The sequence below is a fragment of the Gadus macrocephalus genome, chromosome 7, assembly GCF_031168955.1.
Source record: "Gadus macrocephalus chromosome 7, ASM3116895v1".
NCBI classification, from domain to species: Eukaryota; Metazoa; Chordata; class Actinopteri; order Gadiformes; family Gadidae; genus Gadus; species Gadus macrocephalus.
Window position 1 is genome coordinate 7185888 of NC_082388.1, and position 16667 is coordinate 7202554.

Genomic DNA, 16667 nt, shown 5'->3' on the forward strand with positions numbered 1-16667 from the left:
CTGCTGGTGCAACCGACTGCTGATGTTAGCTCTCTGGCGCATAGCTGAGCGAACTAGAATACCTCCTGTTGCCAAGTCGTAGATAAGGTCCATCCTAATTACTGGAGGAGTGAACAACGTTTCCGTTGCATAAGAACCTTACGGGAGGGTAATGGTTGTTCCAGGTATTAGTCAAATCCTCAGGCGTTACTAGGGAAACAAAGTTATGGCTTGTGAAAAACGTTATATTTGGATTGTAAAACGCATACAAATATAAATGAATGGTCTTAATTTATTTTCTTTGGCAAGTGACCGTGGTATAAGCGGGATAATGCCCTTCGAGGTGTCAATTATCAGGAATTAATGGACGACGCGGAGGCGGGCATTATCCCTAAAATCCCTAGCTAATAACACCAATGAGGGATGCGTTCATTATTGCCCAATCTGGCAACACTGCAGGGAAACGCTCTCAGAAAGGCAGCATGACAACCACGGAGCCGGCTCGGAGCACTCGAACGCCCCATGGACACGCGAACTGCCCATGCGCGCCGGACCCTTCAAGTCAGGTCACGGAAACCAGCGTTGCCTCCTCATTTCGAGTCCGCTAGGGAACATTTCAATAACAGTGAGAAACATGTTTCGGAGAAAGTTGACAGCGCTTGATTATCACAACCCCGGTGGCTTCGACTGCAAAGGTAATACTACGTGTGTCTTGATTTTGTTTTAAGTTTTGATGGCCGGCTGGCTAGACAGCAGCTAGCCGGATAGAGAGACAGCTGCTAACCGGCTAGCTGCTGTCACGTCAACATCAACATTAGCTTTAGCTTCACCGGCTAGTGAGTGCAAGTGTCAACATGGATGGTGGCCAATGTTGCTAATGTATAATATGATCGCTACAACCAAGCTACAAATATAAACAAACACCCACTGCAACATGTTCCACCTGGTTAATACTAATAATCAATAATTGTTAATTCATATTGATAGTTAATACTAACGTGGTTAACTGTGTGTGTGTGTGTGTGTGTGTGTGTGTGTGTGTGTGTGTGTGTGTGTGTGTGTGTGTGTGTGTGTGTGTGTGTGTGTGTGTGTGTGTGTGGAGCCTGGTTTGTTTATGTGATCAACTGTTATACCAGATGAACTCTTGGACCAGGTGTTTAATTATAATGATAATAGATCACTTATAGCGCTTTTCTAAAAATCAAAATGATTTGTCAGATGTTGTAGGTGGTCCTGAAGAGATAGGTTTTAAGTTTACTTTTGAATGAACAGAGTGTATCAGAGTTTCGGATGGCCAGAGGGAGGGGGTTCCAGAGGGTAGTGGCGGCGATGGCGAAGGCTCTGTCCCCCAGGGTGCGATACTTGGTCTTCGTGATGGAGGTGAGAAGGTTGGCATCAGCAGAGCGTAGGCGGCGAGTGGGGGAGGGCGATGGAGGAGATCTCTATGTACGAGGGCGCAGAGTTGTTTAGCGCTTTGTAGGTGGTGAGGAGGATCTTGAAATTGATGCGTTGTTTTATTGGAAGCCGCTGAAGTTGACGGAGGATGGGAGTAATGACGTTCTCTGGAGGGGAACGTCCTATTTTCAATTCATGTTGGTTCCTTTGCATTATGTTAATGTTAATGTTAAACGTCAATGTAATGTTAATACGGGTCACAATCAAACAGTCATTGAGATCAATCTATTTATCTTGGTATTAGATGAGACCGAGTACAGGAACTGCATCGTCTGGCTGGAGGACCAGAAGATCCGGCACTACAAGATCGAAGACCGGGGAAACCTGAGGAACATCCCTGGGTCAGAGTGGCCCGCAGCCTTCCAGAAGGTGAGGTGGTCCCCCTCTACGGGACGGTTGGGATAGGGCAGGACCACTGGTCTGTGATGGACCACTGGTCCATCACAGACCAGTGGATGGACCTATGTGTTATGATGTCATACAGTACTATACATTATACTACAACAACATGTTGTTATGATGTAATGCAATGCTCCACGTTATACTACATGTTATTATGATGTCATGCAGTACTATACATTATACTACAACAACATGTTATGATGATGTCGTGCAGTACTATACATTATACTACAACAACATGTTATGATGATGTCGTGCAGGATTTTACAATATACAACATGTTATTATGTTGTTTTTCAGTACTATACATTATAAAACATGTTATTATGATGTTTTTCTGTACTATACATTATACAACATGTTATTATGATGTATTTCAGTACTTAACATTATATTATGTTACTAGGATGCATTGCAGCCCTATACATTATACTGCATTTACATGTTATTGGGATGTATTGCATAATAATAACATGCATTATATTGCAGTACTATTGCAGTGCTCCACATTATACCACATGTTATAATGATGCATTGCATTCCTATGCATTAAACCTCAACAACAGGTTCATTATAATGTGTTGTGGCACTGTACAGTATACCTCATCATGTAACGTTGAGGTATTGACCCCCTGTGCGTCTGACCACACGTTGTCCTCGGCGTGATGCCCTGCAGTACCTCCAGGATGTCGGCAGTCCCTTCGGCGAGGCGGAGCGGCAGGAGTCTCTGGACTGGCTGCTGGGTCTGGCCGTGCGCTACGAGTACGGAGACAACGGTACGGGCACGGGAGGGGCGTTCCCAATGGCCAGGGGTAACCTACGCAGTAGTTGATAGTGCTCCACTCGGTTCTATGAACGTCCTTACTGTACCGACAGCTAGGGCGCAACTATTTAGGGAAATAATCTAATCTTTTTAAAGTTCCTTATGTTCTGTGTTGGTCACTAAACAAGCAATAAATCCATCTGTAGTATGACCAACACAACACTGGAGGCAGTTAACGTATAAACTGCTCTTTCCTTTAGTCCAGGTCTATGTGTTGAGATGAATTGATGCATGAATTGATAGTATAACATCTTTATTTAACTATTGAATAAAAAAGAAACTGTAAAAGGAGATTCCTTGTTTCAGAGAGAGAGAGAGAGAGAGAGAACGAGAGAGAGAGAGAGAGAGCGAGCTGTGTCAATGTTATGCTAATTGTTGTTGTCGTTCTTGCTTCTCTTCTGACAAATGTACTTATTGTAAGTCACTTTGGATAAAAGCATTTGCTAAATGTAAATTTACTAGTATCCTTTAGCGAAAGCTAAACCTGCACTATAGCTTTTCCAATGCAGATATCTACTTATTATTATTATTATTATTATTATTATTATTATTATTATTATCTTCTTCAAAAGGATAAGAACCACGAACGTTCCTCAAGAAGAGAAATGTCACTATCCATGGTAGTTTGAAATTGGCTTTTGCCCGGTCCCATTGGCTTCCCTAATGGGCAGGTGCAGCAAGGGTGTTCATGTTGTGTTTGGCTCCCCCTAGTGGACAAGTACAAGAACTGCCCGCCTCTCTCCACCTCCAGTGACAAGCCGGTGGACCCACTGGTCAACCTAGACAGTAGGTTACCTCTCTTCCTTATGCCGTCATGGTTACCCTCGGATAGCATGGCTATTGATTTTAGTGTAGCATTTTGAAAAGATGCATTATTCCTGTTAGTGTGTGTGTGTGTGTGTGTGTGTGTGTGTGTGTGTGTGTGTGTGTGTGTGTGTGTGTGTGTGTGTGTGTGTGTGTGTGTGTGTGTGTGTGTGTGTGTGTGTGTGTGTGCTTGCGCTTATTACTTTGCTTCAATCCATTACTGCTTGAGTAACACTGTTCTACTCAGTCTAGTAAAGTGTGTGTGTACCATGATTTGGTGTGTGTGTGTACCATAATCTGGTGTGTGTGTACCATGATCTGGTGTGTGTGTGCCTAAGTGTAGCATTTTGAATATATGCATCATTCATGTCAGCATCACATGCTAGTTTTCAAGCTGTGTGTGTGCGTCTCTCAGGTAGCTCCCCTGACTTTAAGGCTGGGGTGACTGCTCTCGCCAACATCCTGAAGATCCAGCGACACGACGACTACCTGGTCATGCTCAAGGTAGGGAACCGCATTTGGGTCCCCTGCATAGAATGGTGTCTTCTTCTGCGCATCGGTCCCTGGTCATATGGGGATGCGTCGGAAATTTTACAAAATGGCGACTGTAAATTGCATAATTCAACAATGGCCTTCGTGTCGCATTTAAGAAAAAGTAAATGGTTGGAAACAAATAAAGTGACTGCTGTATGAAAAGCGCAAAGCATTGCTAAAAATGCAGCAATGTAAAAGGTCAAATGTATTGCACTGTGTGTGTGCGTGTGCATGTGTGCGTGCGTGTGTGTCTTTAAGAGAATTGCGAGCCGGTGTGTGATTAAAAGTAGCCCAATATAGCGGGAAAAACAGCCCAATCTGGCAACACTACCTGAACGTCCTCCAAAAGTAGCCCAATCCAGCGGGAAAAACGCCCCATCTGGCAACACCAGTGTCAACGTAAATCAATGAGACCAACTGAAACCCAAGCCGGTATGAAACTTAAATTGTGATTCTGAATAAAGTTAAGATTATATCAAAAGTGTGTAGGTTCGTTTAATGGGTTGAACAATGGTAAACGGTTGAAATTTGACCGAGTTACTATGTCTTAAGTAATTCAAGTGTCAGAATGGGCAGACGGCTTCAATGGGCCCAACTGTAGAATATGACGGTTTGATACTAAAACTGTGATTCTGAAGAAAGTGTGGATTTGTTAAATGGTTTGAACGAAGGTAAATGGTTGAAAATTGTTTTAGTTACGTCTTACACAGTTGAAGTACCAGAGGACGGCTCTGCCATCCTCCCATTGACTCCCATGTTAAAAAAAAGATAATATTTTAAAAGTATAAAATATTTAAAAAATCTGAGCAAGTGATTCCAAGCTATTCTGAATATTAAAAAAATTGAATGGAGTCTCTAGGTGAAAAATTGAGGAAGGAGATAGGTCCCAAAGTTTGTAGAGAATAAGAAAGAAAGAACGAAGGAAAGGAAGAATAAAACTTATGAAGAACAATAGTTGAGCGCTGCATGCAGCACTCGCCTAATAAACAGTAAGCAATAACAGTTATTGAACAGTGAGTAGATCTGTATCACCGTGTGGTTTAGTTTGCTGACCACTGATTGATCAACAAGCAACAGGTGTGCAGCCTCCCCCAGCCCCAGAGTCCAATCAGACTCAGACCAGCAGCTGGTTGCACCAGCAGAACGTAAGGTCCCACTTAGGCTACGTTGAACGTAAATCGCCAAAACGTTCGACTTTACACTCTACCAAAAAAATAGTAGTTGCACCAAGCAGATAGTTTCCACGTAACACTAAGTTATAACTTATATTTTACACCTCCCCTCTAGCAGGTGTAAGTTCCATTCTAACGATAAAGACTTATATTTCAACACAAAAGATGGATATTCGTTTTGAGCAATGGGAAGAGGAGTTTCAACCTGGTTTGCGCCGGGAAAGGATTGTCCGTGACCGTATCGATCCATTTCTTAAGTATGATGTTGATTTATATGCGTGATTTCGGTTTTGCCGGGAGGAATTACCTAGAATAACCGGCCTTCTTGACAACGACCTGCAGCACAACACAAACCGAAATTCGGCTCCAAGTCCAGCGATGCAAGTGTGTTTGGCTCTGAGATATTTTGCCACTGGGTCTTATAAACAACTCGAGCCCACGTACAAACCAACATTTCTAGAGATATTCCATACAATGCATAGCCAGGTAGAGGCTAACTCAGACAAAAACTCACGACATACACATCGAATAGCATACAAAGCATATTTATTTATTTATTATAAAATCCGCCATCAAATAGCTTAACGCCTGTACCGTCTAAGTAAATTTTAGAGAATAAATGACGTTTTGTTTGCCCTCTCATTTGGGTGCTACTGCTAACACGTCTTCACTCGGATAAGGTGGTAACTTGCCAGTACTTCCGCTTTACATTGTTGGCTGTCAAAGATTGGCTTGAAATTGTCTAAACGTCATTAAAAGTGACACTGGTACAATTTACGCACTACTAGTAACGTTACAACTTAAGTTATGGTGGTGCAACCAAAATTTAGAACACCTTTTAGTTTGAAACTAGCTACGTCGAGCGTAGGGTTAAGGTGGACTTTACACCCGAACTTATGATCGGCTTTATGTTCTGCTGGGGAAACCGACTTTAGGTGAGGCTGCTGGGACCAGACAGCATCGACATGTGACTGCTGCTGCTGGTGACAGAGTTACTGGAGCTTTGTGTGAAAACGAATATATATATATATATAGTGTGTGTGTTTGTGCAGGCCATTAGAATACTCATTGAAGAGAGGTTGTCTCCGGAAGCAGTCGCCAAATCCAGCCAAAAGAAAGAGGTACAACTCTCTGTAACCCTAACTGTCTCTCTGTAATCCCAACTGTCTCTCTGTAACCCTAACTGTCTCTCTAACCCTGTCTCTCTAACCCTGTGTCTCTCTCTAACCCTGTGTCTCTCTCTAACCCTAACTGTGTCGCTCTAAACTTGTCTCTAACCCTAATCCTGTCTCTCTCTATCCCTTATCCTGTATCTCCGTGACCCTGTCTCATTTAACCCTAGTCTTTGGTAGTTACGTTCCCATGATTTTTTTCACCAAATTCATCCTGACAGTAAGGTAACTTTAAGGTTACTATTATTAGAACAGTTCTGTCTGATATTCATCCTGACAGTAAGGTAACTTTAAGGTTACTATTATTAAAACAGTTCTGTCTGATATTCATCCTGACAGTAAGGTAACTTTAAGGTTACTATTATTAGAACAGTTCTGTCTGATATTCATCCTGACAGTAAGATAACTTTAAGGTAACTGTTATTAGAACAGTTCTGCCTGATATTCATCCTGACAGTAAGGTAACTTTAAGGTTACTATTATTAGAACAGTTCTGTCTGATATTCATCCTGACAGTAAGGTAACTTTAAGGTAACTGTTATTAGAACAGCTCTAAGGCAGCCTGATATTTTTTCCCTCCCAGGGACTCCCAGTGGCGTTGGACAAACACGTTCTGGGCTTCGATACCGGAGGTGAGTGGTGAAGAGTTATAACAAAACATTTGATTCAACAACATTATATTATGTTGTCTATATTAGTTTCTCGTTACTAATATATATCTGTATTGGTATTTCTGTATTTCTGACCACAATGGGCCTCACAAGCTAGTTAGCTTGTTGCTTAAAGCTGCAGTAGGTTACATTCAATTTAAAAAGTAAAAACACCTTTTAAATTGAATGTTGCCTACTGCAGCTTTAAGCAGCAAACTAGTTAGCTTGTTATCACCGACCTGTCATTGTGTTCTGTATATAATGTAGATATATGCTATAGGGCTGTAAGGATACACCAACTCACGATTCGGTTTGTGTCACGATTTTTGAACGGTTCGATGCATACCAAAAAAATATTAAATTGAAAAAGCATTTTTTATTTAAACAATACTTGTATAACAATTAACTTAATGTAACATTTAATAACAAATGCGTCACATGACTGAACATAACACACAGTTGGAGGATGCTTGCAGGTAGGCAAAAAAAACTAGTTTTGTGATTTAGGCTTACGTATTTTAAAATATTAATGTAAATTAAATAATAGTACCGTAATTTGAATAGTTTGGTAGCACTAACCAGCATTCCCGCTAGAAAAAAACTGCCGGTCAAAGTGACCGGCAGTTTTTTTGCAGCATTTTGATGATATGCCGGTCAAATGTCCTATTATCGCTTCTTATTAGGATATGTAGCTTGAATAATGTCGTAATCAGGCCGTATAGAATGCAACATGTTTTATAGGCTAACTTTCAAATAGATGGGGAAAAAACATGAACGTCTGATTCGCAATAACGAGGCAAAGTGTTATGTTTGTGTGCGAGAATAGCTGTGTGAGAGACGTCAGCGAGTGAGTGGACGAGCGAGGAGAGTGAGCGGTAGCGTATGTGTCTCAGTCTAGTGAAGAAACGAACGAGTCCGGTTGTGTGTAAGAATGAAGTACCCAGCCTGTCAATAATCGGTGGCAGCTTCATTCCGACCTATAAGCAGACCAACTGCCGGTCAAAGCACACAAAACACTAAAAACAGGGATCACACAGGCTATTTTTGCGCGCTTGGCCCACTCTGGATAAATATCCCTCAGATCGCATATGAGGACTTTGCAGGCTGTGGAGAAATGCAATCCTCCGTAGCCACGGAGAGCTGTCATCACAGAGAGGGCTTCTCGTCGCAGACTTACAGCATCGATAAGAGGAGGGATGTCAGCGGACTATTATTTAGACAGATTATTAGCAAATTTCAATCTTACTATTTGCCCGGAGAGATAAAATCTTTTCGAACATTTAATGTTTTTACTACCGCACTAACAGCTAATATCATGTGGATGCATCTGGACTGGAAGCATAATGGGAGTTAGAAAGGGCGTGTCTTTTTTATTTAAGCCATATCACACGAGTTGTACTGAACATCAGCACGGCTGTGATTCGGTCGTAGGTACGAGGCCATAGGCCGAGTGCCGAAGTTAATCAGGCCGTGCTGATATTCAGTACAACAGCACGACCTCGAGTGTGATAGTGCTTTATACAACAGTTCTACAAGCACCATTTATTAATTAACAGTAATAAGCAACAACAGATTATAATTTGTTCATTTAATGATTTATTTGGCTCAGCCAACACAAATAGATCCGCAACTGGACCGGGACTGAACTGTTGCCAAGTTACACATAAAGACAATAGCTATCTTATGCCCCTTTTCCACCAGCGGGTATGCTTCGGACCCAGCACGCCTCAGCCCGGTAGTGAGGGGGCGGTATAGCCCAGCTCAGTTACGGCTCGCGATTCCACCGGCGACAGTACCCTTATGGTAGGGCGGGGTTTAAGCCGTATGGCGATGCGGCACAGTGTAGCAGCCCGACACATTGTAGCCTGCAAATAAATCCAAGGAAAAAGAAAAACGGCACAATGAACAAAGAGCAACAATGCAGGACGTCCAAGAAGGACGGCAAACTTTTGCGCAACAACATCTTCAATAAACTAAGCTTTCGCCATTATCCAGAAATACCTCACAGGTAATGTGTTTGTTTGTTATTATCCCCCGTCTCACGGAAGTGCGATTCTGTTGACCAATCAACGGACGGCGTATGTAGCTCGAACTTGCCGGCACCCTTTCAGGCGTCTCAGTACCCCAACGGAGGATTACTGCGAGATGAGTACGGCTCAGTCCGGGTCACGCCCACTTTGCGGTGGAAACGTGACCAGTGCCGCACCTTTGCAGACTGAACCGACCCACACCCTCCGGTGGAAGTGCGCCATAAGCTACATAAAGGCTGTTAATAACATTAACGTTATAAGAACACCTGTAAAGCGGAGTGATGCATGTATAGTTAAAAGTCACAGTGCTGTTATACTCTATAACAGGACTCATGGAACGCCTAATGTCCAATCAAATTACTTGGTCGGAACAAACTGTTGTATAATGTGCTTTGTATGCAGCTGAGTCCAAGAAAAAAATCATTTTGGGACATTTAAGTATATATCATCATCACCATCATCCCCCCCAACAGATGCCACCCTGAACGAGGCGGCGCTCATCCTGCGCCTTCTGCACGTGGAGGAGCTCCGAGAGCTCCAGACCCGCATCAACGAGGCGCTGGTGGCCGTCCAGGCCATCATCGCAGACCCCAAGACAGATCACCGCCTGGGCAAGGTCGGGAGATGAGGGCTAGGGAAGAAGGGAGGGGGTGACCCTAACCCAGGTAGAGGGCGAAGAAGTGGACGATGTGGAGACTGCTTCGGAGATCGACTTTCTCCGTTTTTTGTTTTTTGATTTTTTGCTTTTTCTCGCTCGGTTTGGGTTCTGTGTTTTTTGGGGGGGGAAATACGGCAAAAAACTAGCTTAGCGCTAGCATTGTTTTAGTAGGGGAAACTCTTTAAATATAACCACATTTTAATTTCGATTTTGACACACACACACACACACCCACATATACACTTACTTATTGGACGGTCCAAGTTAATTCAACAACTTTCGTCTTTTTTTTGTTTTTTTATTGTGGGCTTGAACTCCACCTCTGAAGACTATTTCCTGACCGGCCTGTGAACGTTGTTTCTCTAGAGACCTGATTTTTTTTTTTTGGATAGGGCTTTAATAAAGTCATGATTTCAAGTGGAAAGCGATGGTGAAATGAAGTGATTGAAAGCCTTGTGTGTTTCTTGAGTGGGAAATGTGTGTTAGTTCAGTGTCGTGTGTAGCCACTGTGTTCCTATTGAGGTGAGCATTGAAGCTATGCTACCTCGCATCAACCTTGTGTCAAACTTAACCTAGCATTGATGTTACCTAGGATTGAAGCCAACCTAGCATTGATGCCAACCTAGCATTGATGCTACCTAGCGTCAACCCTACCAAGCTAACCTAGCACTGAAGCTGTGCTAGGCGTAGAGCTGCTTGCGTTCTCCTCTTGAAGAGCGACCAATCAGATGAAAGTTTAAATTAATTTCATCAAAGTAAAAACGATGCAAATGAAATTGACTACTTCACGATTAACTCAATGGGGCAATTGCTCTGTCGTTAGTTTAGCCACTTTTTAGAGTTTAACACGGTTTTAAACTCAAGAAGTCATGTGATGTCTTAAGCTCCATTGCTGTGTCATATGTACTTGTGGTTTAACCTGCAGCTGCGTTTTACCTTGATCTCAATTGCTGTGTCTTCAGAGAAATTCACATCAGACACTAGAGGGCGTATTTTGTGCGTGTTTGTCTAATCTCGAAACTGACGTGGTTTTAGAGGAGACTAAACCAGTTGGCAGGATAAAACAAGGCTCCATCATAACCGACACACACACACAGAATTAGTTTTATGAATTATTGTTAATATGATGATGATACATTTACACTTAATACACCAGATAGGCCTTCAGTACTGAGTTGCTCAACTAAAACTCGACTAAGAACAGATTATTTGTATGTAAAAAAATAAATGAACGCACAGAGGATCGTACCATTCAACGAAACATAAAAAGGTCAATTCTTAACTAAAATGGTTAGCAATGACAAGTAATTGATTGACGTTGGTGAGGGCAGATTCCAGACTCAGATTTCCACAAAAAGTAGCCTAGACTTTTCATAATATATGTCAACATTATTAGCGTTTTTAGCTATTATAGTTTTATTATATTAAAGTTCACTTTACATCCCCAATAAGTTTTTGTTGGTAATTATAGCACACAATGCATCCACCATTAAGTAAGACTGCATCTGCTGGGGTATACTAGAAATCAGAGTAGGCCTACTTCCAGTTTCCAAGCAGTTTAAACCGAGTCAGCTAGGAATCAGCTGATCCTGTACGAGTCGTTACACAGCAATCACGTTCAACCTCGTGCCAGCTGCGTGTTAAACTCCAAAACCTCAGTTTTAAGGAATACGGTTTTAAAGCGCAGCAATGCCAACTGACAGAGCAATTGGCGCAACCAGCGAAGTGATTTAAACCAACATGAATCACCCAAATTAAAGCTCTTAAAGACCTATTTATAATTTCAAAGAAGGTACGATGATAACATGAATCAGACACAGAAGTAATTTAAAGCTTTATTGCATAATGCTGTTAAACAATTTCCTCTGGGAATAATATGCAAGTAACAAAGGATTTGAAAGAGAAGATCATTATAAAAAAAAAGATTGAAATTGGGGTCTTACAATTCTAGGTTAAATCGTAACTTTACTTGCTCCCGGTGAACATTGCGTTGTAAGAACGGTCAATCCCGAATAGTTGATGCGATGTTACACTATCTCACTGTACTGCCACAATAACATTTCAAGATTTAAACTTTGCATTGAGAAAGAGCTTAAAGTCAAACTAGAGACCCAATCAGAGTCGATAATGTGACCCAAGGACCCACCCCCTGATTGGTCTGGTTGAAGAATCTAGCTTAGGACGAGTCAACAGCGTCCGCCTTGTCGCCGTGGGTTACCGGAATGCTGCGCTCACGGTTGCGGCATGGTTCGCCGTCGCGGCCTAGCTTGTGGGCGTGGAGGGTGAGCAGCCCATCACCCGACAGCGTGCAGGTGAGAGTGGGCGGGGCCACGTCGGAGGGGAGGCGGTACCGACGCTGGAACTCCCGCGAGACGTAGCCGTGGTCGTCCTGGCAACGGGTGAGATGAACGACTTTTTAGGACACTTCAGAAATTTGCTGCTTTTCAATTTAAAAAATATAAATTGTTTCTGTGCAGTATAGTTCGGGTACAGGGTACCTGTGGCAATGCCCAGGGATAATTATTCAACCAATAATTTACATTTAGGGCATTTAGCAGACGCTTTAAAGCAGGGGTCTCAAACTCGCGGCCCGAGGGCCAATTGCGGCCCGCCGGATGATATTTTGTGGCCCCGTACTTGACATCAAAGTTTAGTCACTTTTTTTTTTTTTTTTTTTGCTGAGTCGTTGCGCTTGCCCGGGGGCCTCATTTATAAAGCTTGCTGTGCACAAAAACCTTGCATAAGACGGAGGTGAAATATACGTAGGCTAATGGTATGGCTTCTCCCAAGTGTGTGTGCGCTGGAGATCCGCCCTTCTCTCCTGTGTGACTCCTCTGATGTATTTCGAGCTTACTGAAGCATCTGAAACTAACCGCTTAGCAACCGAGTTCCTCAAGTTGTGGAGCTTGATATCCCTGAGCATGAAATGTGCATCAGTTTTCTTACTGCAAACGTTTATAGAAAATGTCTATGTTTTGACATGTTTGATTGCATTTTATAACTGCATGGGCCTGGATACGTCGGTAGGTGTGTGTCCAGTGGGAGAGGAAATATCAACGGTGTGAAAGAGTGTTTGGTATCAAGTTGAGGCCGACACATATTAATTGAAATGTATATATCATGAGATAAAATCATGCAATACATTTAGGAAATTATTGCATGCATCTCTTCTCAAAAATATTAGACCCTGGAAGTTTAAACTACTCAGTTTCTCTGCTGCAATCATCTGCGTGTCTAGGGCTTTTTTATTTTCCCTTGTTAAAATGATGAACAGATGAAGAGCAGCAGTGATCAGGAGGAGTAGGCAAGAAAAGCCATATGTTCAGAAGGACAGTTCATGTTCTGAAGAAGGTTCATATTTTAAAGAGCCGTTCATGTTCAAAAGAGCCATTCATGTTGCAGAACTGTTAATAGTAAAGCTTGAGAAGACTGGATATTTGTACTTTTTGTGGAATACTTGATGCGGCCCAGCCTCACCCAGACTCTACCTCCAGCGGCCCCCAGGTAAATTGAGTTTGAGACCCCTGCTTTAAAGCGACCGACAATAAATCTGTTTGTCAGAATGGATTTATTGTGTAATCCCGTTCGATTGGACTACTAAATCGCAGAAATCTGAATTAGATGTAACTGAATCATCAGAATCAACGTTGACCTGTAGGTAGGGCTGCTCGATTATGGGAAAAATCATAATCACGATTATTTTGGTCAATATTGATATCACGATTATTCAAACGATTATTTTTGAGTTTGAAAACATGCATTTATTGATACAATCAATTATGACATAGAAACACGTATATTATAAGTATCCAAAATAAAACCTTTTTCGTGTGTAAGTGTACTGTCTGCCACAACATTCTGAATCTAACATTTGATTGTTATAAAACATTTCATGAATACAATATATTAAGACAATCAAATATCACAGAAACACGTATAAGTATCCAAAATTAACTTAACCTATTTAATGTCTAGAGAACAACGGTCCCAGCATTTCTCCATAGCAAAGTTAAAAGTCACAAAGCCATAACAAACACATGGCTAATAAAAATCATATTGTTGTTAAACAGAAATACATATACAAGATGTACTTGGCAGTTCTGCCTTAAAGAACTCTTAGTTAACGTCTGCTATAGGAGCTTGTTATCGTTCATCAAACTGTAACGTTACTGAAACTTTAGATTCCACGCGGTAGGTCTACTCCAACATGTCTGTCAACAGTCGATGCTGCTGATTGGCGGTTCACTGGCATGTCCCGCCTCCTGCCAACGGCATACTTCCTGATGCAGCACGCCTGTTAGATTGTACTCCCTCTCGCCGCGTTGAATGCTTTCGCATGCGCGTCTCTTTCATAAACTTTCATAAACTCTCTAGGCCTACTTTAAAATGGAAAATGTCAAATTAATCGTTTCAACTCGATTATACGAGTTTGGAGATCGTTTGACCCCAAAATTGATATCGCGATCGAAATTCGATTAATTGCACAGCCCTACCTGTAGGTACAAAAGAGCCTTTTTAAAGAAGCTGTTGGGCGTTTTTTGTCTTGTTTTCATTCTGCCACTATTCTGTCTCGTCGTAGCCCTGACGTTTGATTTGACACCTACCCTTACACCTGCCTACTTTTTCTTTAAATGATACTTGTTATGGGCCAATGGGGGTCCCGTTTTTGTTTTATTTGAAGAAATTCAGACTTTGGCGTAGTGAACCTGGAACTATGGTTCAACGTTGCTTGTCTACCTGTCTTTCCTCGTGTTTCCCCCGGACCTCCACGTAGCCGTCGGCTACCGAGACCTGGACCTCCTCCGGGGAGAAGTGTCTGACATCCAGGTAGACGGTGAACCGGTCCTGGTCGGAGCGCACCTGGTAGGTACGGAAGAGAAACGCGTTTGAGCGGAGTGGAGGGGTTTCTTTTCTTATGTCCCCATGGTCCTAAAGTTCCCCGGATATATACGGTACATAACGGGAACATGGAGGGGTCCTTTATCCCTAGGGTCCTAGATTCCTCAGTTCGACATATGGGCTCTCTCAGGGTCCTATGTCCCCCGGCTCTTGAGGACATAATGGGAACCTGTGAACATAGGACTCTGAACATAGGGCCATGAGAACCTAGGATCTTGGGAACATGAGGTCCTGGGAACATGGACACGCTCCTGACTGGAGTATAGGAATGATATATTGTGTATTTAACCATACTTTTATCAGTTCGATCTGCTTTTTGATCAAAACGAATTTCAGAAATTATCCATACAAGGCAGAATAAATGGGTTTCAAGGTTTAAATACCATTATACATAGTTTTGACTTTTATGTGGTCAAAACCTGTACAATCAGGGTTAGGGTCAGTAAAACTGAGCTCGTAACCCCCTGTCCTTGCAGTGCTTTAACAATGAAACATTTCAAATGTGTAGTATTAACAATTGCTGTAACTGGAGGAAATACTCAATACCATGCTACTGAAATAAATGCTGTAACGGATATTGTATATTGTGTTTATGAATGCCGTTACTTAGTACTAAACTAAATATTTTGCGTCCCGGGTTCAATTTGCCCCTCCAACAAAACGACTGGCCCCAGTCTTGCCCCCCCCCCCCCCAATGAAAAGTGTTCTAGAACCGCCCCTGTGTACAATACAGTTCAGACATTTGCGTTACTGCAAGCCGTTTTGAAAATCGCCTCTTCTGACAACAAAATGGGCGTCTCCACCTATGTGTGCTGGATCTAGATCGACCAGGCTACCCAGTGGACTGTAGCAAACATTGCTCATCTTTCCGGCATACATCTACGCCCACTTGTGATGTCAAAAAGGCTTTTAAAAGCTAATCACACTCTCACCTGGTGGTATAATATGTCACCTTTAAATAAATAAATAATAATAATTACCTCAGAGACGCCGGAGTAGCCGGAGTCGAGCAGGTGGCGGTAGAACCCCGGTCTGTAGTACGGACTGACTGCAGGCGTTGGAAAGTCATACATGCCCTCTCCGAAAAACTGTCCGAAGAGTCGGGCGTCGTTACCGGGGTAACCGCGTCGGAACCACGGTGATTGAACAGGGATATCCATAATAACGTCCGGGAGGGGGGGGGGCGACGGAACTCAAACCCACGCCCTTTTTCAGGTTCGAATCGGGCGCTAGTTTCGCGCGTAAGTGCTAGCCAAAGTAGCTGCTATCCAAAGATGCTGCTATCCAAAGTGGCTTCTAGCTAAAGTGGCTGCTATCCAAATTGGCTGCTAGCTAAAGTTTCTGCCAGCTAAAGCATCTAGCTGCGGTAAGCTAGTCAAAACGGCGCAAAAGAAAACACTGCTTCGGTGAGGGGATGACCAACCCTCTGCGATCGGAGTCTTTATATACATGAGAAGTAGAAAGAGGGGGCTTAGTGTGGGATCCCACCGGAATTACATTATGTCATGAGTGGTCTCGCCCTGTCAGCACAAACACCCCCCATGGTGGTGTGGGGGGGGTTGAGGGTAGCATGCCGGAGCTATTGATCCGTTAGAAAGGCCACTTGGGTGGGGCGCATGGTACAGCAGGCCGCCGGCATGCAGAAGCAGCATAATATTTGGAAAGATATTGCAGAAAAATACCACTGTAGAGAAGATGGTGGTGGTTCTATGTCCCCCCCCTCCATGTAAATTGTGCTCTGTCAGCGGCTGTTTTAAATTGAAACAGTGACTGCTCATCCCTCTACGACTTCTGATTCGCCGGACATTTTTGTTCAATCTTGTCATCTATGTACCTTGCATATAGGTGATGAGTCTCTCTCTCTCTCTCTCTCTCTCTCTCTCTCTCTCTCTCTCTCTCTCTCTCTCTCTCTCTCTCTCTCTCTCTCTCTCTCTCTCGTGAGTTTGCTTACTGTAACCTATGCCTATTGACTCATCTAAGGAGGGTGTTACAACTTATCCCTTACAAGAGGGTGTTACAATATACCCCCATGGTGTTTTAGAAGGGGGTGTTAAAACGTATATCCCAATGGTGATTTGCAAGGGGGTCT

General features: G+C 42.8%; 2 protein-coding genes across 2 annotated transcripts; one reads left to right on the top strand and one right to left on the bottom strand.

Moving 5' to 3' along the window:
- Positions 1-481: 481 nt before the first annotated feature.
- rtraf (RNA transcription, translation and transport factor) lies at positions 482-10119 on the top strand. The gene is made up of 8 exons (XM_060055577.1): positions 482-674; positions 1679-1803; positions 2513-2612; positions 3371-3445; positions 3879-3967; positions 6222-6290; positions 6925-6973; positions 9495-10119. The coding sequence occupies exons 1-8, from the start codon at positions 521-523 to the stop codon at positions 9647-9649; spliced, it is 816 nt and encodes a 271-aa protein (XP_059911560.1). The 5' UTR covers positions 482-520; the 3' UTR covers positions 9650-10119.
- Positions 10120-11501: 1382 nt separating this feature from the next.
- Positions 11502-16447, bottom strand: cryaa (crystallin, alpha A). The gene is made up of 3 exons (XM_060055608.1): positions 15559-16447; positions 14417-14539; positions 11502-12068 (listed from the first exon to the last, which is right to left on the bottom strand). The coding sequence occupies exons 1-3, from the start codon at positions 15736-15738 to the stop codon at positions 11856-11858; spliced, it is 516 nt and encodes a 171-aa protein (XP_059911591.1). The 5' UTR covers positions 15739-16447; the 3' UTR covers positions 11502-11855.
- Between the last annotated feature and the right edge of the window lie 220 nt (positions 16448-16667).

Bases quoted from the DNA above. Each gene is read 5' to 3' on its own strand.
- rtraf (XM_060055577.1), top strand. From the start codon at position 521: ATGCGCGCCGGACCCTTCAAGTCAGGTCACGGAAACCAGCGTTGCCTC. The intron at 675-1,678 runs GTAATACTACGT...TCTTGGTATTAG, and splicing joins CGGTGGCTTCGACTGCAAAG to ATGAGACCGAGTACAGGAAC. The intron at 6,291-6,924 runs GTACAACTCTCT...TTTCCCTCCCAG, and splicing joins AATCCAGCCAAAAGAAAGAG to GGACTCCCAGTGGCGTTGGA.
- cryaa (XM_060055608.1), bottom strand. From the start codon at position 15,738: ATGGATATCCCTGTTCAATCACCGTGGTTCCGACGCGGTTACCCCGGT. The intron at 14,540-15,558 runs GTAATTATTATT...CGTACCTACCAG, and splicing joins GCTACTCCGGCGTCTCTGAG to GTGCGCTCCGACCAGGACCG. The intron at 12,069-14,416 runs GTAGACAAGCAA...ACCCGTTGCCAG, and splicing joins GGAAACACGAGGAAAGACAG to GACGACCACGGCTACGTCTC.